Raw genomic sequence first — 26,252 nt, forward strand, 5'->3', positions numbered from 1 at the left:
CCTACAAGCCGTCGCTGAAACGTCATCAAGCAATATAATCCCGTTGAAAATACTATAAGCATGAAAACCCAAACTGTCAAAAAAGATGACGTTTGAGCATTTTTTAGTGTCCTCGGAGGACAATTCATTTTTCTTGAAAAAAGAGGACAAATCCTCTTAAAAAAGGACGTATGGTAGCCCTACTTTATTTGTCCAAATGGCTTTGCTCAGCTTACCCAAACCCTATTTGTATTTAAATTCTTCAACAATGTGGAAAGTGACATAGCCTAATAAACGTAGCCTACGTAACAAAAACAGTGCAATACGATAACAATTATCGGGAAACGCCAAACTAGAAATCATCAGCGCTGTTTGAACTTTATCTCTTTTCTTTTGAAAAATTTATTCTAGAAATTATACACTAAGACTTCCATTGGGCCTTCATGGACCCCCTAAAACTAGTCTACAGACCCCAGTTTAAGAACCCCTGTGCTAGGGCATCTCAAAATCACTTGAACCTTGTATGCAACGGCTAGGTTAGTGAAGACTAACCTCAGTAGGCCTAGCCTACTAACTTACTAAAGTTTGTCTTCAAAGCAATACTGTTAGTCTTTTTTAATTGCAGCTTAGGAAAACATCAACTTTTCAACAAAGTTTGAATGCATTTTTTCAAAATTTGGGGTAAAAACATGGTCAGAACCAAGGAGATCTCTATAACAGGTCTGGACACCACGCGCCCCATGTCAAAAACTGGAGGCGGATGGTATAAACACACATTTCCTCAATAAGACTACATATTTTTGAGGTCAAGATATTTTCTGCTAAGCATGGGTCAATAGCAACTATTTAGGGGTGATGCAGGTTGCACTAAAGCAGGGCTACTCAACTGGTGGACTGCGGTCCGAATCCGGACCTTCTGGGTGTTGATGGTGGACCTTGAGCTTTTGGAAGAATAACCTCATTGCCACGTTTCAGGGCTTCTTTAAACAGATTTCTACAGGGAAGAAGTAATTTTTACTTTGATTATCCTAGTTGCTTGGGGGCTTCGGCTCCTAGACTCCCCAATAGTCACTCCCAGATAGTTTAACTTTCGTGGTTGCCTGTGAAATAACTTATTCACTGGACCGCTAAAAATATTCAACTTGTCAAACTGGACCTTTATTAAAATTAGTTGAGTAACCCTGAACTAAAGGCTATAGGCCAATATCAGTAGTTAGCACGGCCACAAAACCAAAAAAAAATGAACAGCAAAAAAATAAAACAAAAACAGAGAGAAGCACACATGTAGTAATGAATGACAACCTAATGAAAAGTGCTGTGGATGGAATTGGCCAGTTCCAATATTGATGTGGATGAGCAGTCATAATAATAGGATGGAGAAAGAAAACCGGACATAAAAGAAACCCATCCTCAGGCAAAAGCCCGTTTCGATGTGGCCCAGGTGTTGAGCTCTTTCTATGCTCAGACTGCACATCACACAGTAGCCTAAGACGATTTAGGTTTGAGATCCAGTTTAAGTTATTGTTAAAGTCGTCATTAGATTTAGACACGGCCTTTGTTGTTTGTTCAATCAAAGCTTCGAGTTTATAAAGTAGGCTACAGTAGCTCCAAATACACATTGTCAGATCCAATTGGACCAGTTTTGCGGAATGTTGTTTGGGTTCCTATTGGGAGTAAGATTATGGTCCGACAACCCTTTAAAATGTCTGCAGATTTCAGAAAATGCCTAATAATCCTCTAGTGTTGCCAGATCCGTGAGTTTTGCCTCGTGATTGAGGAAAATTTCTAGCATGTTGCAATATTGTTGATTCTTCTGGTTTCCTATTATTTTGAATCGACTTCGAATATAATAAACACTACTTTTATTTGAAAACATCCTGCAGCATTAAAGATGCCCGACAATGGGTATATAGCCCATGAGTAGCCAATAGTTCAAAGCTCGCTTGAAAACGTTCTATTTCAATGAACATTATGACTGAAAGTACCGTATTAATTATCACCATTGTTATGTACAGCGCCCAGGAGCATAGTTTGACTGTGGCGCTATATAAATATTATTAGTTCAACAATCTTGCGTTATGTGTTTCGTTACAGAAATTACGATTAAACATTTTTTCCTCCAGTATAAACTTAAACTGTATTTATTTAAATTAGAAAAAATTAACTTAATCTGGCAAAACTCCAAAACTATTTACTTTAAAGTTAACTCACTAACTCAACACTTACTTTAAAATTATTTATTCTATCGACATGTCAACAAATAAACTGATTTGACGTTACCTGCAATCGACGCTCATCTCGACAACTACTTCCAGATTCCTGACTTGAATTCTTTATTAAAATTTGAAAAAAAAGTCTAATCTGGCAACACCTTACAATTGACTCACCTGGCAACACTGCAAACTAATAAATTGATTTGAATTTTTATTGAAATTTTTAATAAAATTAATAATTTGCAACACTAGATGTCGTTGAAGAGAGGTGAGCCCCCAACACTTTCCTGACAACAATTTCATTATCGCAACGTTGAAGTTTACGTTGATACAACGTCGTCTATCGTTGATACTTCGTCGTCGTCATGTAATAAACAAAGAACGGATAACATTAATTTAACATAAAACAACATCAAATAAATAAACAACAAAATCTTTCAATCATCTCGATCCTTGTGGGTGATGACATCACCGTCGCCAACCCAGATCCTCAACTTCTGTAAAAGACGAAGCGAATAATTAAATTAAAGACGTTTCCACAACTTGGAATACTTTGGATCCTTCCAACTGTGGATTGATGGAACGTCGTTGAATCAATGTAATGTTGATGCAAATACTTCACGTTGATGTTTATTGACGTAGAATCAACGATAGAATAACAAACCTTGGTGATTGTAGGCTACCATAGGCTAGCTAGGCTACAATTACCAGAAGCAAAATATTATCAACAATTCGAGGTTAGAGTTTGGTAGATGTGACGTTAGATAACGTTGATGCAACGTAATGTACTCTACATGTTATGTTAGATAACGTTGACACAACGTAACTTTCACCTTATTGTCCGACCGATTCAGAGCTTCCTTCAACATGGATCGTTCCATCATGTTCGCATATCTCGCCCACTCCCCATCACCACGATCGAGGCAATACAACATCCCAACATCTTCCTCAACTTTGCTCATTACCTCGATGACGTCATGGACAGATAGGATGTTGTCTTGGAGATTCATCCGAGCAATCTAAACACAAATAATTATGATGCAACAATTAAATAATGTTGTTGTTTGCGACGTTTTGTTTATTTGTGAAAGTTTAACAAAACTTAAATAATTAAAATTGGAAACTGATTTGGAGTCGGACAATAAAACAATGTAAAGTAACGTTGAATCAACGTAACAACTGACGTTAATGCAACCATGGATCAATGTAATTAAACGTTGGTTATAAAAGTTAAACATGACTTACGGATCCAGGCATCGATTTGATCGCTTCCTTCCATGGACGGAATTGGTTGGAATTCATTCTGCATCCGTACAGATTAAGCTTTCCAATCCGCCCTGGCATCAATTTGAGGAATGACGTCACCGCATGGATGTCATTCTGAGTTGCGGAGTGATACATCCTTATCTCCCCTCCATCAAAATGACGTCCAGCGGCCACGTTCACTTTCTCCTCGTTGCCTTCCCTCAGGATTCTGCTGATGGCGATGATGGAGTGATCTAGTAATGCACCATCTTTGTGATCTAGTAATGCAGGAATAATATCTATCAATATTAACTCGGCTAACCAGGTTGTAATCTGAAACCACAGTTTGGTTCTAACCATAAAATAACCAAACATTGAACACAAGTTGTTTACTTAAGAATAAAACATTAATTTATTTATCTTGTAAACAAAATACAAACAATTATTTTGAACCACAAAGCAGGCAGGTGTTGCCAGAGCTGGGATTAGAAAAGTTTTCTGTGTCCGAGACTTCAAAGTTTTCCTACTCACATGTTTCTTTTTTCAAGGTTTTTGAAGTTTCTCAAATTAAGGCAGAATTGCTTATCTGGCAACACTTACATGGGAAAAATAGCCACAGCCTTTAAACAAAACTTTCAGGTTTAAGTCAAAGTTCTAATTTGTAAAATAATCTCGGCAGTCTTAAGCTAGCTTTGCAGTTAGAAACTAAACTTTTGCTAAAACATGAAACTAACCAAAGCTTGCAAATTGAAATAAACTTTGATTTCTTTTTCGACAAATCTTCGAAGAAACTTTACAACTTGATCAAGAAAGTTTTCCAATCAGTCATTTCTTGCTGAAACTTCATCCAAGCTGATGCTTTTAGTTCCACATTTAGAAGACAAGGTCAGAAACAAACTTTAAAACATTTCTCTGGTGAAACTAAGCAGAACGGTCGTCTCGTTGTCTCCCTGTCGGCATGGGAACTTGTGTAAATTTTGCATTGTGTATATTACTCTACTTGCATTTTTCAAACATATACCTATGTTCCTGACAAATAAAACATTGATTGATTGATTGAGAATGATGACTGAATTATAAGCTGGCACCAACCACTTCTTTCCTGCTTCTTCTTCAACGACCAAAAACAAAATGACTGTCGCCTGCAGTGTTGCCAGATTTTTTTTTAAAAAAGAGCCCAAAAATGCGCCAAAGCAACTTAAAAGTAGCCCAATTTGCCGTCGCGACGTCGACGGTTGAGCAACGAAGGCGCAGGCTTTCTAGGGGGTTTTTGGGCATGCCCCCAAGAGTCATGGACAAAGCAACATCTTTGTCCATCATGCTGATTGTGTAGATACAAAATACATACATTAATACAACATACAATAAGTACAATGTTCAATATTGAATCAAGCATTGTTCAACAGAAAAAAACTTAGACGAGCCAATGCTATACAAACTTCATACAAATTCCTATTTTCAAATTCAAGATACAAATGGTTCCATAGTAGATGCTAATGCATGGCATAAGCCCGTCAACTCAGATGAACTACCAAGAACCAACACCCAACAAAATTCTATCATCAACTGCTGAAGCTTCATTTTCATATATAGAGCTGTCATGCTTCCGCATTGATGACCGGGGATCAAACAGCATTTTTCCAATTGTTGCAGCAAAGTTCTGATCCTCACAATCGCTGACAAAAGTTGAAGTCCGATACGATTTCGCAGTTTGGTTTTGATTGCAGAAACTCTCGAAAAGGCTCGCTCAACTACCGTAATGCATTGCTGATTGGTATAGGCTACATTGTTAGTGCCAATTGAGCAACTTCTCTAAATTTATACTCCCCTGCAGCATTTCTAAACTCGTACACCTTGGTACAAAAAATACAAGAATCTATCATTGTTTTTCAATCATACAAGGAAGACCAGTTTACATTCAGTAAGTTTCTCCACTGACATTCAATTTTTCCCACTTTAATTTATAGCTTAGACAGCAATAAAAGCTTCAAAAATTATGGTACGGTACCGTACTAAACCAAGATCATAACTACCCTATAATTTCCGATATTCGATACAAGTGCAATTTCGCTTTCGCCACTCGCCAGTCAGTCCTTCCATTCTCCCGGATGAAAATGAATACAGCATTGCTGTAACAACAGTCAAAGCTGCTAATGGTCAGCAGTAAAATCAATCCTCATGCCGAATCAAAAAAATAACGTCATTTTTTCCGTAATAAACCGAAACTTTACCCACATTTTCAAAGGCTGGTCGGATTCTACCAATTATTCAGTACTGCCAACTCAAAATTCACTGTCAAACAACTTAAAATTCTGCCAAATTTAGGCGCCGTCTCGCGCCAAATCAGAGACTAAAAGTAGCCCAAAAAAGCGCAAGTCGCAAATCAACATTTTTTGGCGCCAAGCCCAACTAAAAGTAGCCCAATTGCAGATAAATCGCCCAATCTGACAACACTGGTCGCCTGCTGATTTGCGCGGGAGTTTTTGTGCAGAGTTGCCAAATAAGTTTTTATTTGAAAAGTAGTCGACGCAACAAACAATAGAATAAAGATAAGGGAAAAAACACATAAGGTACAGATTTCGCATTTTTTAAAATTAAAATAAAATATACTATCAGCTTGTAATTTTCAAACAATACACACATATTCCAAAAAATGCAAATTTAAGCTTCGGGAAAAAATGTTTGAATTCTGTTCCGGCAACTCTTCTCCTAACCAGCACAAATTGTCTGTAGCCACTTTAACAAGTAGAAATTCTACCACTAAAATTGACTAAAATGACACCGCCAACCAATCATATGCTACGCTTTCTGTAACGTTAAAAGCGAGAAAACCCAAATTGAAAACGCGCGAAAACCATGCAACTGAAATTGACTTCATTTGCATTAACTTGCGTCAAGTCAATTTATTTTGTTTTAACATATTTTGTTTTATTTGCGTGCTAGAAGTATCTACATTTTGGGCTTTTTATATCTTGGTTAAATTACACTGGTCAACAGCAAATTTTAAAGGTAGATCCGATTAGTAGGTTATTTCAGTGTTTTATTCTTGAAGGGTTTTTGATGCTGATTCCGAAAGTGTCCTTTTATCTTATTTTTTTCTCTACCCCATCAGGTTTTTGAGATATTTGAACTTTCAGTGTTTAAATTTGACCCATAGAGATGCAAATGCGACGTAAATTGACATAATTGTTCCAGACAATTGTTCCAGACAATTGTTCACCTAATCAAACGTCATATAAAAACCGTTCAGGTCTACTGAATCTTAGCGTATTACGCCATGGAATTTTTCCTAAAAATGAGCCAAAATTGCACCATCGTTCGTAAGACTTGTGTCAAACCTGTTTAAACATGAAACATGGCATCACCACCTTTGAACACCTGTTTCAATTGCGTGACAATTTCTTTCATTCTTGCGTCACAGTTACTGTTTACGTGAGTTTGAGATATCGCAAATTAATCTAGTCATTTTAAAATTGTTGCTTGAAGAGGTTAGTCGCATGTTTAACTGTTTTGCTTAGTGCTTGTCAGCTGGAGGAAAATTTGCGTCTTTTATCCAAGTAATCTGTTCTGTAGTGACAAGTTTTTAGTGGTGTATCGCGTTGCACCCCATTTTCGACAGCTTTGAGGGTATTTTTACAGAAATACAATTCTCGAATAGACGTTTCCTGAAGAGTGTTTCTTTTCGGTCATTACAGTACATACAGACGAACGGATCTGGGAATCTTATGTTACAATTTTCCCACGAAGAGATTATGGTTTACCGCTGTGACCATAAAAAATAAAAGACGTTGTTGTCAGTTGGAACTTAGAAGCACATAAGTAATAAAAGAAGATCTTGTTGGTTGGTAGTCTACAGAAGCAAAAGAAAATTAAACACATTTCTTTTCAGTTTGTACTGAAGAACTTCAAGCTAAAAATTAAAGGCGTTTCTTTGTTGGTTCTGAAGGAAAACAACTTTGACATTCATTGGCAAGAAAGAAGATTAAAGACAATCCATCTGTGCTTGAAGATTCAAGTGAACGAATCCAAGCAAGTTTTGTGGAACTTTAGGACTTCATATAGCCAGGGCCTGATTAAGGCTCACGGGGCCCGAGGCACAGCTAAGTTTAGGGGCCCCTGTTGGCAATCGCTTTCAATGCAATACCATGTAGTCTCTGCGAATGATGAAATATGGGCTAACAAATAATTCAAGCAAAACTATAACTTCATAAATATTAATTTAGCCAATTTACCTACAACTTTCTAACAGTATGCCTGAGCAGCAGTGGCCGAGTGGTTAGCGCGTTGGGCTCGCAGTCGAGAGCCTGCATGTTCGACTCCAGCCACCCGCACTTGCTGTTGTTTCTCTGGGCAAGAAACTTTACGATAATTGTCTCTACCCAGTGATCGATTTCGAGTAATGGGTAGTACCAAATTTAAGTCATAAGTAGCCTAGAGTAGACAACCGGAAACAGACATTGCAGTCGGCTGCAGCGTGGGTCAGGTGTACGTCGGAAGGCGTACACCGATGCATAGCGCTCAAGTCTGCTTTCCCGCAATGCAGGATAAAGATAATAAAACAAAACAAAAGTATGAACACTCTTATACTTGCTACAAAAATTATTGGATGAAAAATCTCTTTAACAGATTGGAAATTGAGCTCATTTCAATTTCATACTGGAAACACTAGCAAAATGTATGCTACATTTGAATTTGAACTAGCAGAGTTTATTAACTGATCCTTGAAACCAGTGCTGTGTTAAACCCTTTGTGGGCCCCTGGGCCAGAATAATTTTGGGCCCTCTATCGTCAAGCAGACCTATAATATTGTGTATATTTTCACTGCACCAACATGGAAATGTGGTTCATTTCAATAGACTTTCTCACCAGTTTAGGAAACAACACAAGTGTAAGTAACCGCAAACACAGGTCTATCATTTCTTAGCTACACCTTTGCTCGGAATGAAAGCCAAAAGTGTTAACAACTTCTAATAAAAAAAATACTAGCAATGGAACATATCAAGCATATCGGTCACGACGCGGTAATACCATCGTAAAAAATTTTGACTGTGTGAACTTTGCCGCCCGGTACCGCGTAGATAAAACCAAAACTTTAGAAATTATTAATTTCCATTCAGATTTGGTCATCTGGTAACATTATTGTTTTTCCCCATTTTTATTTTTTATCTGGCAACATTACTTGTTCTGTCAACCAAGGTAAAAACATTGTAATTGTAAACAAAAACAAAAGCAGTGTAAAGCGTTTTGAGGATCAGGTGTTCAATTATTTTTGTTCCATATTATTTCATTCCAAGGCAAAGCTTTCATAATTTTATGCAGGCATTCAAGTCTAATTAAAGTTTTTAGAGTATGGTAGCCCAGGTTATAGTGGCAAGAATAAACAGGTCCTTGTGTTAAGAATGATTTTTGTTTGTACCGTACAACATGTGATATGCCAGGCTTATAAGGTATTTGAAGATAAGAGCAATTTCATGTGCATATATTCAGAAAAAGTAAATACAGAAGAACGTTTCTGCTAAAAGTACAGGACAGGTTTTTCCTGCTCGCAACATCACTAGTCAAGGATATTTATAATTATGGTATTGTATGTAAATGTTAAAAATGAAATGATAATTAAACTATCTGAAATGCTATTTTGCTTACACCTAACAACTTTTTAAAACAAAACACTTTTATTGGTGAAAATAAATTGAATCTGTGAATTCACAAAGGGCCTAACCCCATTTTTTTTATTTTACTTTTTGTGCTTTCCAATTTCTTTCAATGAAAAGAAATTGAATATGTGAATTCAAAAAGGGCCTTCCAGTTTTGTTTTTTTATTTCACTATTTGTGCTTTCCGATTTCTTTCAATGTCTTCTAAACTAAATGATACTTAAACAAAAACAGCCAAATTTTTCAAACATATCGGTAAACACATAAAAAATACCCTATCAATTTTACATTGATTTTGAAATGGGCCCAACTACAGCAATTGCACTTCAACTTCTTTATAGTTTCTCCACAGAATCCTCACTGAGTGAACTTTTCAGGTATGATGCTTCTTACCAGTAAGTTTAAGCATATAATCATTATCAAAGTTTCACCACAAATGTAAATGACCAAAATAATCAAAACAGTTGTGCCAAAAACACTTTGTGGCAATTGGGCCCTTTTTGAATTCATATATTCAATTGCATCAAACCTGTTATATGTTAAATACATTTCTGCGGATCATGCTACTAACGTTATCGCATTTTAACTTTGTTTTTAGAGATGTTTCATTGCAGTTAGGGCCCAAATTTGTATAATAGGGCCCAAATTTGAGATGTTTTAGTATAATAAGGGCCTAAATCATCTTCTTAATGGACAAGTACATGCAGTGAACTTTAGCAACTCAAAAAACACTTTACTGAAACGCAAAAATCTATTATTTGTGGGCCCCTGAGATGGTGGGCCGTGGTCCGGGCCCCCTTTACACGGCACTGCTTGAAACCTATAAAAGTATTGACGCCTACGGTACTAAGGTAAAAAAATTGGGGCCCCCAAAGCCAGGGGGCCCGAGGCCTGTGCCTCGTGTGCCTCATGGTTAATCGGGCCCTGCATATAGCCTACCCTTACAACTACGGTATTGTGCATTTGAATTTTTTTTGTATTTTTTACGGTCTTTGCAGTTAAGTTTTTTATAACTACTGTACGTAATAATATTTGTGTGTTTGTGTAACTTAATTTTTTAATTGTTAAATTTAGTCCCAACATTTAATATGTCTACACTCGGTGGCGACAAGGACTCGACCGCCGTCGACTCGACTGAGTTTAAGCCTGATGATGTTCTTTGCGGTCGGGCAGGCCATTCTGGGGAGGGACCCATTAACGATGAGGCTAAATCAGTTCGAGAGGCCCGGCATCTTAGAAGGGATACTTTGACTCAAATTGGGAAACTTTCTGTAGCCCTAGGTTCTTTGAGTGATAAGCAGGAACTGTTAATTTTTAGATCTAAGTTATCTACTTTAGAAGAGGAATTACGGCATTTCCATGCTCTCTTGAGTAAAATTTTTAACTCTGCAATTTTGGAAGAACTTCGTGATAGGGTAGATCCCGAATTTAACTCATTAAAAAATAACTTTGAACAAAAAGAAAGTGAGTACTCCGAAATTTTGAATGCTGACATACATCCTGAGGATAGCGCCTCAAATGTAAGCACTAGGATGTCTAAGAGCTCATCACGGATAGTGGTACAAATTAACCTACAGCTAAGACGAGAGGAGCTCCAAATCCAAGCCGAGGCCGAAGCAAGAGCTGCTGAGGCAATAGCGAGAGCTGAGGCCGCACGAGCAGAGGCCGCCGCGAGAGCCGAAGCTAGAGCTGCTGAGTTCGCACTCAAAGACGCTCAGTTGAGGGCTGAACAACGTAAAGAGGTAGTTTTAGCTGAATATCGATCAGAGGCGGGTTCCCGGCGTAGTTCTAAGAAGGGCTCTTCTAAGCTTTCCAGAAGTGAACATCAATCGCGGTTAAATTTACATAACCTTTTCCAGACACCTGTTTAATCTGTAAGTGGACCAGTACAATCCACACGTTTTCAAGCTGTTTCAGGAGGTCTCGGGGCCGCAGCTAAGGGTCTTCCGAAGGCTGTAGAGCCAAGGTCTGCGAATTACAACCGAACTCCTCCCCCAGAGCATACAGGTCACGGGGCCGCCATTAGCAGTAATGCTTTGCCCCCTTCACAGTTTTCTGCGCCGCTAGTTTTTGATCGCCCAGCTACACGTAATTTGGGTGGTTGTGAGAGGCGTATCGCGTCTCCTGATTTTAACTTGTGTAAGGAGCGTGATCGGGCTGTGCATGTGACTGAGCCCCCTCAGCCCCTTAAGGGAAATAGCTTGTCTTCTCCCGCTAAATCGAGTTCTCAACAGCAGGATTACTTTTTTGAATACCAAAATAGTAGGACGTTTTTCGATAAGGCGGCCTTGATTGGTTACGATGGTAATAATATGCCATTTATCTTCTTTAAAAATCGTATTACGGCCTTGATGGCAGCTTCGCCCTTTAAAGGGACTTGTTTGACTTTGTTACAAGCAGCTTGTGTTAGGACAGCTGCGCAGACGATTGCTAATTTGGTTTCTGACACTCCTGGCTTGTCAGAGGAGGACAGGATAGAAATGTCGTTAGCTCGCTTGTCCCAACGTTTTGGAGTTCGTGGAGGTCTTTTTGCCGAACCGGGAATTAGAAAGTATCGCTATGGTAGCAAATTGAATTCAATCTCTTCCAATGATTTGAAAGAGTTTAAAGATGAATTGTCGCAGTGTTTGCTTTACGCGCAAGCTTATGGTCAGCGTGATAAATTAGAAGGACGTTTTGTTTTGGATTTGGCTAAGCGACTCCCGTTTGACGCTAAGCAGCGTTATCTTGACTTTTTAGGTGATCAGTATGGTGGCACTGATGAGCCTACCTTTCAGAGTTTGTTTGAATTTGTAGTACGGGAGGAAACGCGTAAGTCGACTGATTTTAGCATTATGCTAATGGGCGATTCTGGTGAGTCGCAGCATTTTAAAAAGTTTAGCAAAGGAAAATTGCCTTCATGTCCGGTTAGGCAGACGTCGGTAAAACCACTTAAATCCTGCTTATGTGGTAAATTTTTAGCATCGTCAGCCCAAGCTGGGTTAACCACCGAAGTTATATCACAAAACAGTTCATCAGTCTCTAACGACTGGATGTTGAGTTTGACAAGGTCAGCACAAGTAGCTTTCTGACCAGCCAGGGTATCCATTTTAAACGACGCTTTATCGTACGGTTTAAGACCAAGTTCGCACACCAAATCACTCGAAACAAACGTCAACTGCGAACCAAGATCATGCTGACAATACACCAATTTCGATTTGCCAGTCATTGGATTCAAAACACGAGCAGCAGTAACGCGGTTAAAGGCTGCTTTAACATTTCCAATCTTAACATTACGCACAGGAACTCTGGCACCAGCATCATCTTTGCTGATCGAATCCAGAGAATCACGTGACGTCACATAAAAATTATGCAGAAGAATATAGTGTTTCTTATCGTTGTTAGGCCCACACTTACGATAGTTGTTTGCATGAACGCAATCCCTAACCATATGCTGGCGCAAACAATTCAAGCATTTGCCAGCTTTCACAATAACATCGCTCCGATCTTTAGGTGTCAAGCGCCAAAATTCTTTACAGTTAGACAAAAAATGATATTCAACTTGACCACGTGACGAACAACAAATGCATGCCGGTAGGTTTTTACGTCTGGCTTCACCACCGCGCGGTGCGCCAACAGCACTCGAGTACTGCGAACTCCCTGACATCACATTAGCATGGGGTTTTCGTCATTTTCATGACGTGAATATGTTTCATTTGAATGATTGTAGTACTGTAGATGTACTGATTGGCAACGATAACGCTTATTTGATGTGGGCCAAAAAAGAGCGTGTTGGTAAAAATCGTAGTGAACCGCATGCTTTGCTCACTCCTCTCGGTTGGTTGGCTTGTGGTGGTAAGTCACCTTTAGTTAATAGCGTTGCTAAAGTGTGCAGAGTGGAGACGTCTTCAGAGTCGGATGTCATCTCTGGCTTTCAGCGTAAAATTGAGTCTCGTGATATGGAAATAGCAGACCTGAATAAAGTCATTCAGGATTTGACGTTGCAAAATGAAACCTGTGAATTGTCTCGCAATGATATTTTGGCTAGAGAACTTGTCGAACCGAATATTGAGTTGAAAAATGGTCGATTTGAGATACCTGTACCGTTGAAGGAAGGTATTGATCTACCTAACAATTTTGTGTTGGGGTCAGATAGAGCTGCTGCTTTAAGGAAGAAGGCTTTAAAACAACCTGAACTTCGTGATTTTTTTACCGGCTCCATGAAAGATCTTAAATCTAATGGTTATATTGAGCGTACTGGTGAAGCAGGAAATGTAAAGGGTTTTCAGTGGTATTTACCATACTTTGTGACGTCACAGTTAAAAAAACGCATTGTTTACGACGGCAAGTCTGAATTTCGAGGAACTTGTGTTAATGATGTAATGTCTTCTTGTCCTGACTTGTCTGACTTGTTAAACCCTTTGGCAGATGTCTTGGCTAGATTTCGGCTTGGTAGATTTGGTTTCGTGGCCGATATGACCAAGTACTTTTTTCACATTCTGGACACTTCAATACGCAAGCCCAATGTCATTGAACAGCTTACGTACACCAGCAGTGCCGTTCGGATCGTGAACGAACGCCCTTTGGTACCTTTGAGTGACGATCCTAGGGATTTTACTGTCATCACCCCTGCCTCACTTTTGACCCCATACTTAGACCCATACTGTGCTGTTGGGAAACCACATGATCGTGACCAACTGAGAAGGGATTATCGGTTCAATTTGTCACTTTCTCAGCAGTTTTGGAGTAAATGGATCGATTTTTACTTGCCAGGGCTTCAGGGCCGGAAAAAATGGTTAAAAATGGCCGACAATTTGGAGCCTGGTCAACTTGTAGTGGTGGGTTCTCTTCAAGACGTTGGTAAACGTGGGAAGTATCAACTTGGGAGGGTGCATGAGGTGGTCCCACAAATTAGGGAAGGGAAGCCTGTGGTTCGTAGAGCCAAAGTTGGCGTCTGCAACTATGATGAGAGTAGGGGGAAAGTGAAAGTAGACTACGTGTTGAGGGATATTTTGTGCCTCGCTCCCGTTAAGAACACCTAAGTGTTAGGGTTTGAGCCTGGTTTTGTCTGCGGTGGCCGACACTTGTCTGACCCCGGAACAGTCGGTTATTATCGCAACCATTGTATATAGCGTCATTTTAGCATGTATCTATGGTACCAATTTCATGTATCGTCGTGTTTATTCTTATTGTTGTTCATTCTTTGCATGCCCTTTGTATTTGCTTACGGTATTAACTTAAACGTGAGTAATTCAAACAATTTGTGTATCATGTCTTTTTATTCATTGGCTCACAATTGTCGTCAATTCTTTTTTAGTTATGCCATGTCAGACTGTCATAACTAGGGGCCGCTATGTTCCAGACAATTGTTCACCTAATCAAACGTCATGTAAAAACCGTTCAGGTCTACTGAATCTTAGCGTATTACGTCATGGAATTTTTCTTAAAAATGAGCCAAAATTGCATCATCGTTCGTAAGACTTGTGTCAAACCTGTTTAAACATGAAACATGGCATCACCACCTTTGCACACCTGTTTGAATTGCGTGACAATGTCTTTAATTATTGCGTCACAGTTACTGTTTACGTGAGTTTGAGATATCGCAAATTAATCTAGTCATTTTAAAATTGTTGCTTGAAGAGGTTGGTCATGTTTAACTATTTTGCTTAGTGCTTGTCAGCTGGAGGAAAATTTGCGTCTTTTATCCAAGTAATCTGTTCTGTAGTGACAAGTGTTTAGTGGTGTATCGCGTTGCACCCCATTTTCGACAGCTTTGAGGGTATTTTTACAGAAATACAATTCTCGAATAGACGTTTCCTGAAGAGTGTTTCTTTTCGGTCATTACAGTACATACAGACGAACGGATCTGGGAATCTTATGTTACAATTTTTCCACGAAGAGATTATGGTTTACCGCTGTGACCAATAATAGCAACGATTTTAACCACAAGGTTGTACAATGCGGATTTGACCATGCGTTGTAATTCCCAGTGACATTTTAGAAACATTTTTTTGAGACTTGACACATAAAAATACAAACCCGATGTGCTATAAAAAAAACGAAAGCATATTCAGAACAAAAAGTTTATTTGTGTTATTGGTACGATATGTAGCAGTTTTGGAACAACCCTACTGCTGAAATGGTGCAATTTAACATTATTGTTGTTTAGCAATGGATCTGTGAAAGATCAGCTGCGAATAAAGCGCACTCGTGCAGACATTTTGTTCACGTAATGACGTCACAGGCAACTTAGCTTATGATTGGTTGGCGGTGTCATTCTAGTCAATTTTAGTGGCAGAATTTTTACTTATTAAAGTGGCTACCCAAATTGTCGTCTGCAGCTTTGCGCGGGAGTTTTCTGTGTACCGTAGTGTTCCCCAGAAAAAATAGTAATCAACAAAAATTTAAGATGAATGTTCATGCCAGGTAAATAGATTGTATGGATTTTTATTGAAGCTACATCGGATTAAATCATTTTTAAAGTTTTGTCTCGTGAATATTCTATTTTAAGTTTGTGAAAGGAAGTAATGTTTCCTAAGAAACTTTAAAAATTTAAAAAGGACAGTTTGTCAAAACGCTTCCTTTATTTGCATTCAAAATCACTCCACTTGAACAAAAAGGCAATAAGCTATGTCACAATCAATGTGCAAAGCCTCGCGTCGGGCTGCTTTGCGTCTTGACAGAATGTGCTGTTTTCATTATGGAATTCTTGAGCGGTATGTTATTATCGGTCAATGACCAGTAGTAACCTCTAATTGTGAAGTCGTTGTTCTGCAACGTAATTCTAGATCATTCTGTATCTGGAACGTTCTGTTGTTTTCACAATTGCCAATATCGTTTGTCATGATGTCACAAGGTTGTTTACGAATGGACCTCTGATTACGAAATCTGTATTATATAACAGTCCTCTACCCCTACGTGACATTCTTTAGATTTCTTTGAACTTGCTTGTTTATGCCGCTCAATGCTACGTGACCGACGATGAGTTCGTGTGATGCAACACTACGTCACCTTCTCGAAGTTACTGGACTGAACAACCAACTATATAAATAGTGGTGTAGTTTGTGTAATGTTTTATTATTATGGTGATTATTATGAGTTGATTATGAGAGGTGTGCTATGAGTTGTGGATTGGTAGTTGATGCAGAAATTAGAGTTATTTGAGAAGCCGTTCGTTAAAGTTCTTCAAGAAGTCAGATTATCATTTCACTAGTAGAATTATTCGACATTTAATTGACTGCTTTTCGGTTTGACCCATTAAACTACGTCATTGAACCTTTCCAAGTCTTTTTCCTGGTAAGAGATAGAAAGAAATCGTGACAAGCTGTAGTTATGTAGGCTATTGAATGATTTTAATGTTGCTATTCATAAAAATATATGTTATATAAAGCTTCTAAGTTTCGTTTCTTTTGCATTCCAACAAAGATAAATAAAAATTGAATTGAATACAGTAACTTATACGGGTAGGGACATGTTAACTGCGACATGTAAGCAGCATCGAGACATTTTAACAGCGTAGCTAGATAATTTATTTTTAAATATTGATCCTGAGATTCATTTTATTCAAGTCCCTGGATTTCAAGCTGTTTCAGTAAAGCATTATTTCAACTGTTTCATTAAAAATAGCTACGAGCGCCACTGCACACAACAACAAAAATTAGTCTCTATTACAATTAATGTAGTCTACGTAAAAATGTGTAATTAATTACTTTTAACTTTGATTCAAATTTTACCTGAACCACTGAGGACAGAAGAAAAAAAGCAAATCGAAGTCAAACCTTCCCCGATTCATGGGGGCAGCCACTTTTTAAGTGCAGTTATATGCTTTAAAATAAAGGTATCGAGTTGAATTTGGTTGATGTCTAAACGAGACTTGGATTGGAGCCGACATTAGCAAAACAGAAGAGAGTGCTAAAACATTGCTTCACTGTTATCTAGATTGATGATCTGAAGGACTCGCTGCCAGAAGACATGATAACTATAACTTGTCAAGTGTTACAAAACTTTCCCAGCAGAATGAGTCTTAATATACAGTTTTGACTCTGAGTAGCGGTTCTACTATATAATTTGGAACTGGTAGGCTGCCAATGAGATTCTCGCAGGAGCGTTGACAGGATTTCTCGGGCCCGGTACCAATTTATTTTCGGGCCCCCTTCAGCGAAAATATTATGAATATAAAGGTTGTGTACAAACTTTTCTTGATGTCCTTTAAGCATGATCATTTAACAAATCTTGCGTAATCTTAAAGTTTCTTGAACCGCAAAACTTATTATCTCTATCTAGTGGTTGCTTTTTTGAACTTTTATTTGTCACATGGCGCTAGAGTATTATTTCCCGATTCCATTGATGTTTCACTGGTCATTCTAAGCTCACTAGAAGAGAATTTAGAGCAGTTAGTGCAGACGGTCAAAAAGTTTTCAATTTGATTTGGGAAAGGTTTTTGAGCCTAGGTCAAACATTTGCTGATTGTTGCAATCTAAAAAGTGGTTTTGGTTTAATTTTTAGTGCAGAAATAGGGATAGCAATTGTCTTACCTGTGCCATTTTAGCTTTTGAGATTAAACAAATATTAGCCTATTTATTTTGAAATTGGTGTTTCGGGTTATTTCACTAAATATTCGTGGTTAGGGAAATCACTATGCTAGATTAAATTCTTATTTTACTGTTTAGTGGCTGAAGTGGCTATTTTACCACCAGAGATCTGAAGTGGGCCTGATACCTAGAAGGGGGCCCGGTACTTTTCCATCTGACGGCTGAAGTGGCTGTTTTAACCTTTGATGGCAATTCTTTTAGATCTAATTAACTTACTGTATATTAAGATCTTGATAATGTTTGAAATCGCGGGGAATCTTTTAAATCCAGGCCCTTTAAATATTTCGGGTTCGGGTCCAAAAGTGCCACCTAGCCCACCCTGTCAACGCCCCTGGATTATCGTGACCTAGATAAAAACACGTCAAAGCCACACTTTTAGTATATCCAAAGAATACTCATTGCTTTTCAACTGTCCGTGCTCTTTGAAAAGGTCAAGGACCCTAAAATTATCTCTGGCAGGGTCTAAACGTACCATCTGGATCTGCTTGTCAACGCTACTGACTATTAGTGAGATGGTTGACAAAATATTTGATGACTTGTGATAAGTTAGACCTTTGCAGAAAAATCTGTTTGAGTTACTTCAACTTTAAAAGTTCTTGCTGCCGAAAAGAAATGAGTACTGTTGCTTGAATGTGACCTAGAGATCACGATTTTCCACTTTATTTTGCAACCTACAGCTTACTCGTTATGCTCTTATGCTTACCGTGCTTATATCTACACTGATATTTGCTGCTAGAGCCTTTGTTTCCTAACATGGCTCATTTTATTCACTTGGCATTTTTCATCTTTTGATCGTTTTTAACCTGAAACTTAAACACTTTTATAAACAAAACTACTTAAAAATACAACGATGCAATATTGTTTTCAGTTGCCTAAATATAGGCCACCTCAAAATTGGTAAAACATCCTTAACATAGAAAACTGTGCTGACCAGGTAAAAACATTTACTTACCAACAGCAACTTTTCGAGTTCTTTCATGCAACTCTGATAGAAATACTTTCCGTTTTTGCAATTTTTCATCTAAAAAAGATTAAATCTCTCATGTAAAACATATTCATTTTTTCACGTCCTATTTACGTTATTTATTAGTGCTGGAGTGAACCAGCTCAGTGGCCAAATGGTTTTGCCTTCGGGTCTGATATTGGTAGATCTGATTCCAGTTCTGTTCGGTATTAACCAGTTCGGGTCAAACCAGAGACTTTAAAGACGATAGCGATTGTTCTCTTTTTGGCATGACGCAGTGAGAATAAGTCGGGTAATAATGTGATGACATCGTAAACCTGATATAAAATTAAAAATAAATCCTGTCGATAAATGACCTTAAATGTTGTAAAGTGACAGTAAATAAAACTACTCAGAAGCAAATCAACCGTTGTTTAGGTTTGCAGACGTTGAATCGAAAAAAATTGTTAATTTACTGTCTGGGCGTAACGTCTTTACTGGTGGACTGCGCGCGAGCAGAGCAGCAAATTGGTTACACAAGCGCACATTTGCTGATTGACATCGCATGAATTCTTGAGGTTTCCCCGCAGAACTGTGATTATCTTAGTAAGGAGTTGCGAGTTTTGCCCGGTATTTCCGCTGTATAAGTATATAACATGGATTTTTTTCACTCAGCAATAATTTTATTGCTTTTAGTTAATGGATTTTTGCATTTTTGGCTATTTTTTTTAGATTAAAATTTTGAGAGTAGCTGAAAGATACTCTCAAAGATCACGCTGCGCTGGCTCAAGAACAAGCGGCGCTGGTTCGACTCTCGGGGTGTGCGCTTGAGCAACTCACGTTAAGGACTGCTCTCCATTGAACGGCATCTAATGAATGGAATGATTCCCCGGCAACAAGACTTCAACAATCGGAAACTTCACTCTGTCAATCTCGGTGACCGGCCTGCGTGAGTGATTCAAAGCGTCTACAAGTATGCGGAACTGCCAGGATTAAGATCTGGAAGAAGCTTTCCCAGTCCGAGGATAAAGATTCAATCAATCAAGATCGAACATTCACATTCTTCACCTTTGCTCAATTGAAGATTATCATTTCATAGAAATTGAAATGTTTCGGTTCTTCTCAAATTACATCTAAAACATTTTTGCAAAAAGTGAAAAGCGGGTTAAACTTTATTTTTGAACGCCTATGCGTTCATGCGTGACATTTGCAGTCCCAGCAGAAGGAATAGCGTGTAAATCGACCATTTCGGTGCTTGAGTTAATATCATTCTGTTCTTCCAAGATAGATAAAAAACAAAAATAATAACCGATTTGAGGCGATTCTTCACAGTTTGCAACTTTACGGCAACGTCAGGAAAACTTATAATCTTAACTTTTTGACTTTGCAAGAAAAGCACGTGATTTTGGTTAAAAATATTTGTTTGAAGAGGTTTCAGATGAAAACTACGTTTGCTTTTAAAAACGTTGAAACAGAACTTTCGGGAGAACCGAAGGTAAAACATGCGTCAAGTGATATTAGCCAACATACGCATTTTGATAAGTAATATAATAGGCTACTGTTAATTTAATTTATGTAGATTATATCTGTAATTTTTAGCACCTATCTGATTCCGCTACATTGAAAAAAAAGTAGCGCCGCTACGCAGCCGCTACTTCAAAAAATGTAGTGGCACAAACGTATAGCGCGCTACTGCCCACCTCTGTATATAGCGTTGTCAAAGTCTTAATTTAACGTACAAAGTAAAATATATTTTACCTGGTGAAGATAATCGGGTTTGCTGAGAAGGTGGTTGGAGTAATGAAACATCGGGTTCTTCTGAAGGTGAATGGATGGTTGTTGAGCTAAAAGAACCTATAAAAGTACAAACATTTTTGTAATATGCGCCTCCAGATTTTTAAAAAAGATTTTTAAATCTGTATTTAAAAGTTACTTTACATAGCCAAAGGTGGGCACCCGCTACTAAAGTAGCGCGCTAGCAATATGCGCCTCAATTTCGGATAGCAGACTTCTGAAAAAGAACACTTCACGTAATAGATGAGTTGTGAGTATAGTCCCAGGCAGGCCCGGATTTAGGGGAGGGCAGAGGGGGCAGTTGCCCCGGGCCCCCCGACTTTTGAAGGGCCCCCCTATGTGGAAAAAAATGTGATTTTGTGTTATTTTATTCCTTTTGACCTTTAAAGTTTCTGCAAAATGCTGTGCAGTACTGGACTGATGCTACTGTAGACGTAGAGATGGCTTTTACGCGCCGTAGGCGCGAAAAATTTTTTTGCACGGGGGCCCCCCGATCTAAAACTGCCCCGGGCCCCCCATCAGCTAAATCCGGCCCTGGTCCCAGGTTAAGTATGCACATAACTAATAACTAGGGCCATTTAAAGTCATTAAAGTCATATTTTTTTCTATGCATCAGTAAGTCGTGAAATCAATTTTAACGCAAAAACCGCATCCCTATGAGGTATATTAAGAAAGTTATGAAGTCATATAAAGTCATATTTTCCTGGTTAGGTCATATATCAGCTTTTTAAGTTTTATAGTCATATTTTTGAGTTATAAAGTCATACCGTTGTATACTTTAAATAAAAAGTACCAATTTAAGCGGTGAAGCAATTAAGCACTAAGAATGTAAGGCAATTTCTGATTGAACAAAGGCAAACTGTAGGATTAGCCTACATAACACTTACAGTCACAGACCTATATTTTATGAGGTCACACATTGCATCAAAGTGAAAGAAATAGTCAATGCATGGGAAGGTGAAGGAGTTATTGTAAAGAGCGTCAAAAATTCAGTCAACGATCCAAAGTTGACTAGTCAGTTAACAGAAATATGCCTCCACTACAACAATATTTCGAACTTAATACTCAAAATGGAAAGTTGTACATACACCATCAAAGAGGCCCATGCTAATCTAAATGCCCTTGATTTCGGAAAAGATCCGCTTGAGCTCAAAAATTACATTAAGAAGCGATTGGACAAAAACGATGTGAAACAAATTATGGAGCTACAAAGACAAGACATTTCACCAGCGCTTTATGCAAAACTGCAGAAGTGTCAACCCACGTCAGCGTCTGTGGAGCGCTTATTTTCCTTACTAAAGTCATTTTACGTCCAAATCGTAACTTCAAAGACTCTTACATTCCACACTACATGAAACTGTACTACAACAGCTACGCCACAGTGGTTTAAAATAAAAATGGATGTGTATTACTGTTATGTTGCGTATGTTTTACTCTTTAGTTCCGTGAGTGATGTTGTTCGCATGTAAAAATAAACGATTTGCACATAAAGTCATATAAAGTCATATTTTCCAAAAAATAAAGTCATATTATTGATTTTTTAAGGTCATATAAAAATGGCCCTACTAATAACGTAATATTGACTTTTCAGTAGTGAATGTTAGCGTTTCAAGTGACTCGTAATTCATCAATATTGTCCTTTTAAAATAGTTTTGCGGCCTGCAACCGCTGGATCAAAGTTTCAGTTAAAAGCCACAAATTTTCAAAACTAACATTTTGAATTTGTTTCAGAAGTAACCTGCAAAATTATTTTCTGTGTTGTTTGTAAAATAAAGAAAAAATGCTTCAATATTGACGTGCTTGTCTAGCTCAGATATCAACAAAAATGTTTCTTGAAAGCTCAACAAGAGCAACAAGGTTATGAGAGCCTTGAAAGGAAGCTATAGTTAATTAATTGTGCTTGCGCCGGTAGTTAATTAAGGAAGCTATACCGGTAGTTAATTTGGTTGTGCTTGCGTCATGTGATCTTTGAACACTTTTCATCGGTAATACGTCTGCTAACAAATCACTGTTAACTTTATGGTTGAGTCACGACTCAGGGCGTATATTAAAAGTCTAGCTGAACAGTTCGATTATTAGTCAGCTTAAAATCTACGCGCATTTGCTTTGGCCTTGCAAACTTGTGTAGGCCTAGCCTATAACTTAAACACTTTCATGTAAAATATATTGAACAAACTCTTGTCAACATTTTGCAAATGACCCTGAGCGGCACACATTTGCTTGCTGCAAGACTTTTAAGTTTAATAAGTGAACAATAAAAGTTATGAAGTTTTTAGTTTTTGTAACTCAAACTGTTGTGGGTTCAATTTCTTTATAGGCCTATGTAGTAGTAAAAGTAGGAATTCAAAATTAAATGATAGTTAAACTTTACACGATATCAGCAAATTAATACAGCTTACGCCGAAATCTCATGTTTCACACTTATCTTACTTTTTTATGTTAAGTTTGGTTAATTTAATAACTCCTCTATGTTGAGCGCAGAGTCCAAATGTTTGGAACCAAACCTTAGATGCCCAGACCCAGACTCCGGTTCCTAAATACTCCAAAACTCCAGTTCGTGTACACTTCTGTATTGTAGCCAGCAGTGTTGACTTAAGTGGCAGTGGTTTTTAAACCGCCGGTCCTCGGACCGGTCCCGGTCCGCGTAATTTTTTTGCCGGTCCGCCAAAGATTTTACTTTCTGCAAAGCTTATTTTAATGTGGAGTCATTAGCATATTGTAAAATTGTGATCGCACTGTGAAACATGCACAGCTGTAAAACTGACACATCTCCACGTAAAATTGTTTGATAATAAAGGTAAACTTTTTGATGACCTAATTCTGTGCCGTTGATAATGTTTTTGTGACAAATTGCATAATAGTTTTCAAAAAGTTTTGACACACAGAAATACATAAAACAAATGGGGAATGTTGTTCTTGATTTTGAAAAATTTCAAAGTCGTTGGAGACGAAAATTTGGAATTAGATAAGTTTGAAGTTCCGGGATAAAGTCAGGCCTGCAATGGAAATTTCCCAGAAACGGAGTTCGAGAAAGCAAAGATCTTGTTTTTCAACGAATGGAATGAAGACAAGTCGATTTGCTGTGGAAAATGCTGGTGAAATGGAGTGGTGAAAAAAGTAAAAAAAGGTGCTGAGCGTTGTGAGTCAACAATTGAAAGAGTTGGCTAACAATTATAACGATTCATTTCGCGTAACATGAAGATCCTCGACATGGAAACTTTTGGATAAACAATCCATGCATCGATGATGTCAACACATGCGACCTTAACCTTCATGAAAAAGAAAGTCTGATTGAATTACAATAGCCCATGTTGTGCTTGTACTTTGCAGCCCAGATTCGTCACACAATTACAATAGCCCAGATTCGTCACCAAAACATCATCGTCACACTTCTGGTTATCTCTTGCAAACGAATTCGTGCCTAACTTTCAAAACAATCGATTTGATGGTAATTAAAATTAATTTGCGTTCTTCTGGTGACTATTTACTAGGTTACCTCGTGATGTTAAAGATGATAACTAGCTTTTTTTTCCGACGTTTCGTCAGTCAGCACGACTGACTTTATCAAGGTGGCTAAAACAGGTTAATACAACCTGTTCAGCAACGATGGCACAACACAAAAACATACTGATAAAATGAGTAAAGTAAAGCAGCAAGAATCAGAATTAAAACACGCAACGATACCTAGAGGTTAAACTAAATGCAGTGAATGCCTAAAACCAGTAGGCTACTTCCCGCAGCGTAAATTTATCTATCTATTGGGCCACTGTCAAGAAACGTTGAAAAGACATCAGACAAGACAGAAAGCAATGGGATTAGCAATAACAATTCTGTCTTGTCTGATGTCTTTTCAACGTTTCTTGACAGTGGCCCAATAGATAGATAAATTTACGCTGCGGGAAGTAGCCTACTGGTTTTAGGCATTCACTGCATTTAGTTTGACCTCTAGGTATCGTTGCGTGTTTTAATTCTGATTCTTGCTGCTTTACTTTACTCATTTTATCAGTATGTTTTTGTGTTGTGCCATCGTTGCTGAACAGGTTGTATTAACCTGTTTTAGCCACCTTGATAAAGTCAGTCGTGCTGACTGACGAAACGTCGGAAAAAAAAGCTAGTTATCATCTTTAACATCACGAGGTAACCTAGTAAATAGTCACCAGAAGAACGCAAATTAATTTTATTACCAAATGCCTGGTGAACAGTCTCTCTCTGTTTTTTATTGATGGTAATTGTTTCAACCAGCTATTTAGAAACGACAGTTCTTTTTCATGTCTGGCTTTTACAGAGCAATGAAATCGCCTGGATGCCGAAACAGAGCTAGGTGTTTTAGAAACTTTTTTGATACCTCGCTTTGCTCACATAGGCTACTGGCGGCGTAACAGTAGGAAATTTCCCACTGACATTGATTTTGTATGGAAATGGATTGACATTTTTCTATTTGAGTTGATTTGATTGCCGTTTTATTCTAATTTTCGTCCTGAATACAAATCATATGCTAAAACCTTGCATTATGGTGCGCAACGACAACTTTGGTTAACAAAACGTTACAAATATTCATTCTATTCACTACGATCTTTGGTTGCCGGTCCGCGAACATTTTTTAAAAATTTTGCCGGTCCCCTACTGTTAAAAGGTTAAGAACCACTGGTTTAGTGAGTAGACTACTTTTGGACCAGGCCATGGGATCGTATTGAGTACCCAGAAACTTATTGAAAAGTCCAAGATATTTTTATAAATGTTCTCAATTTTGCACTTTAATAGCTGATGTGTCCTTCCTTATGAAACAAACACCTAACTTTCCCCGAAAAAAACTATATAAAGATAAGACGCAAATAAGTTTGCAAAACATTGAATCATTTGATTCATTGTCTATGGACATATTGAGGTTGTATCAGTGTAAAAGCCTATTCTGAACTCTTGCACAGGCCTACTATAACCTACAATCGTTTTGATGAGTTTCAGTTTTAAAAAAATTCGCTCAGCCCAAGCCGCAAGGAAGTTTGCAAAACATTGAAGGATTTGATAGATTGTCTAAAAGTTTTTATAGCACCAAAAACTAATAGAACATCTTCAAGTATACTTAAACAGCTTACTTTTCCTGGAAAAACAACTTTTAAAGATAAGCCGCAAATAAGTTTGCAAAACATTGAAGCATTTGATATATTGTCTAAGAGTTTTTATTGAACCGAAAACCAATAGAACATCTTCAGGTGTCGAAAATTTTGCTAACTTGTAGTTATTGCTGTTTTGGTCACTGGTCAACTCATTGGTGTCAATGTGCCTGCTTGATTGTAAGTTACCAATGATTTGCAACAATCTCAAAGCTATTGCAAATGCGAGACCGAATTTCCAGATGAGCCACCAAACCTTCGGTTTCAAAGCATCAGAGCGACTTTTTCATTTAATATCTCGTAAAATATAGGCCTGCAATTGGTGCGACAATATTCCAAATACAAAATATCTTTGATCAAAGAAAAACAACCTCAAAAAAGTTACAAAACTAGAAGAATAAGAAAGTTTGCATCCTCTGTCTGTCGTACATGGCCCGAGAGGCTCGCATTGACCAAACTGATCGAACTGGAAATGCAGAAACAATATTGAAATGAATTGACAATACTCTTTTTGTCTGTGTAGTCCGATCTTACTTGGTCGGGGATGGGAAAATGGTTGCAATCGTTGTGAAGGTTTGTCTGTTCTTCCAGGTGATTCTGTAAAAGCACAAATAGCGAAAAAAGTTAATAACAGTGTTAATTTATTGTGACGTTTATTGCGACAAAGCGAGGCCTAGACGTAAAGTTTGAGTTAAACTTTACGAAATTTCAATTGAAATGAAATTGTGGAAATTAATTGAAATT

The 26,252-nt window shown here is 38.0% G+C and overlaps 1 protein-coding gene across 8 annotated transcripts in view; it reads right to left on the bottom strand.

The window, feature by feature from the left end:
* Positions 1–2,395: 2,395 nt before the first annotated feature.
* Positions 2,396–26,252, bottom strand: part of LOC145784615 (uncharacterized) — a 141,492-nt gene continuing 117,635 nt past the window's right edge. For 5 of the 8 annotated variants that reach the window (XM_082596508.1, XM_082596504.1, XM_082596517.1 and 2 more), the window contains 6 exons: positions 26,043–26,105; positions 20,362–20,457; positions 18,613–18,681; positions 3,438–3,715; positions 3,026–3,211; positions 2,396–2,689 (listed from right to left, as the gene is read on the bottom strand). In XM_082596508.1, the coding sequence (XP_082452634.1) occupies positions 2,630–2,689; positions 3,026–3,211; positions 3,438–3,715; positions 18,613–18,681; positions 20,362–20,457; positions 26,043–26,105 (752 nt within the window). In that variant the 3' untranslated portion in view covers positions 2,396–2,629. Of the gene's footprint in view, positions 2,690–3,025; positions 3,212–3,437; positions 3,716–18,363; positions 18,470–18,612; positions 18,682–20,361; positions 20,458–26,042; positions 26,106–26,252 lie in introns of those variants that run through there. The other 3 variants (XM_082596490.1, XM_082596521.1, XR_014291026.1) reach the window with 3 other exon arrangements.

The sequence above is a fragment of the Aplidium turbinatum genome, chromosome 1 (genome assembly GCF_918807975.1).
Source record: "Aplidium turbinatum chromosome 1, kaAplTurb1.1, whole genome shotgun sequence".
NCBI lineage: Eukaryota > Metazoa > Chordata > Ascidiacea > Aplousobranchia > Polyclinidae > Aplidium > Aplidium turbinatum.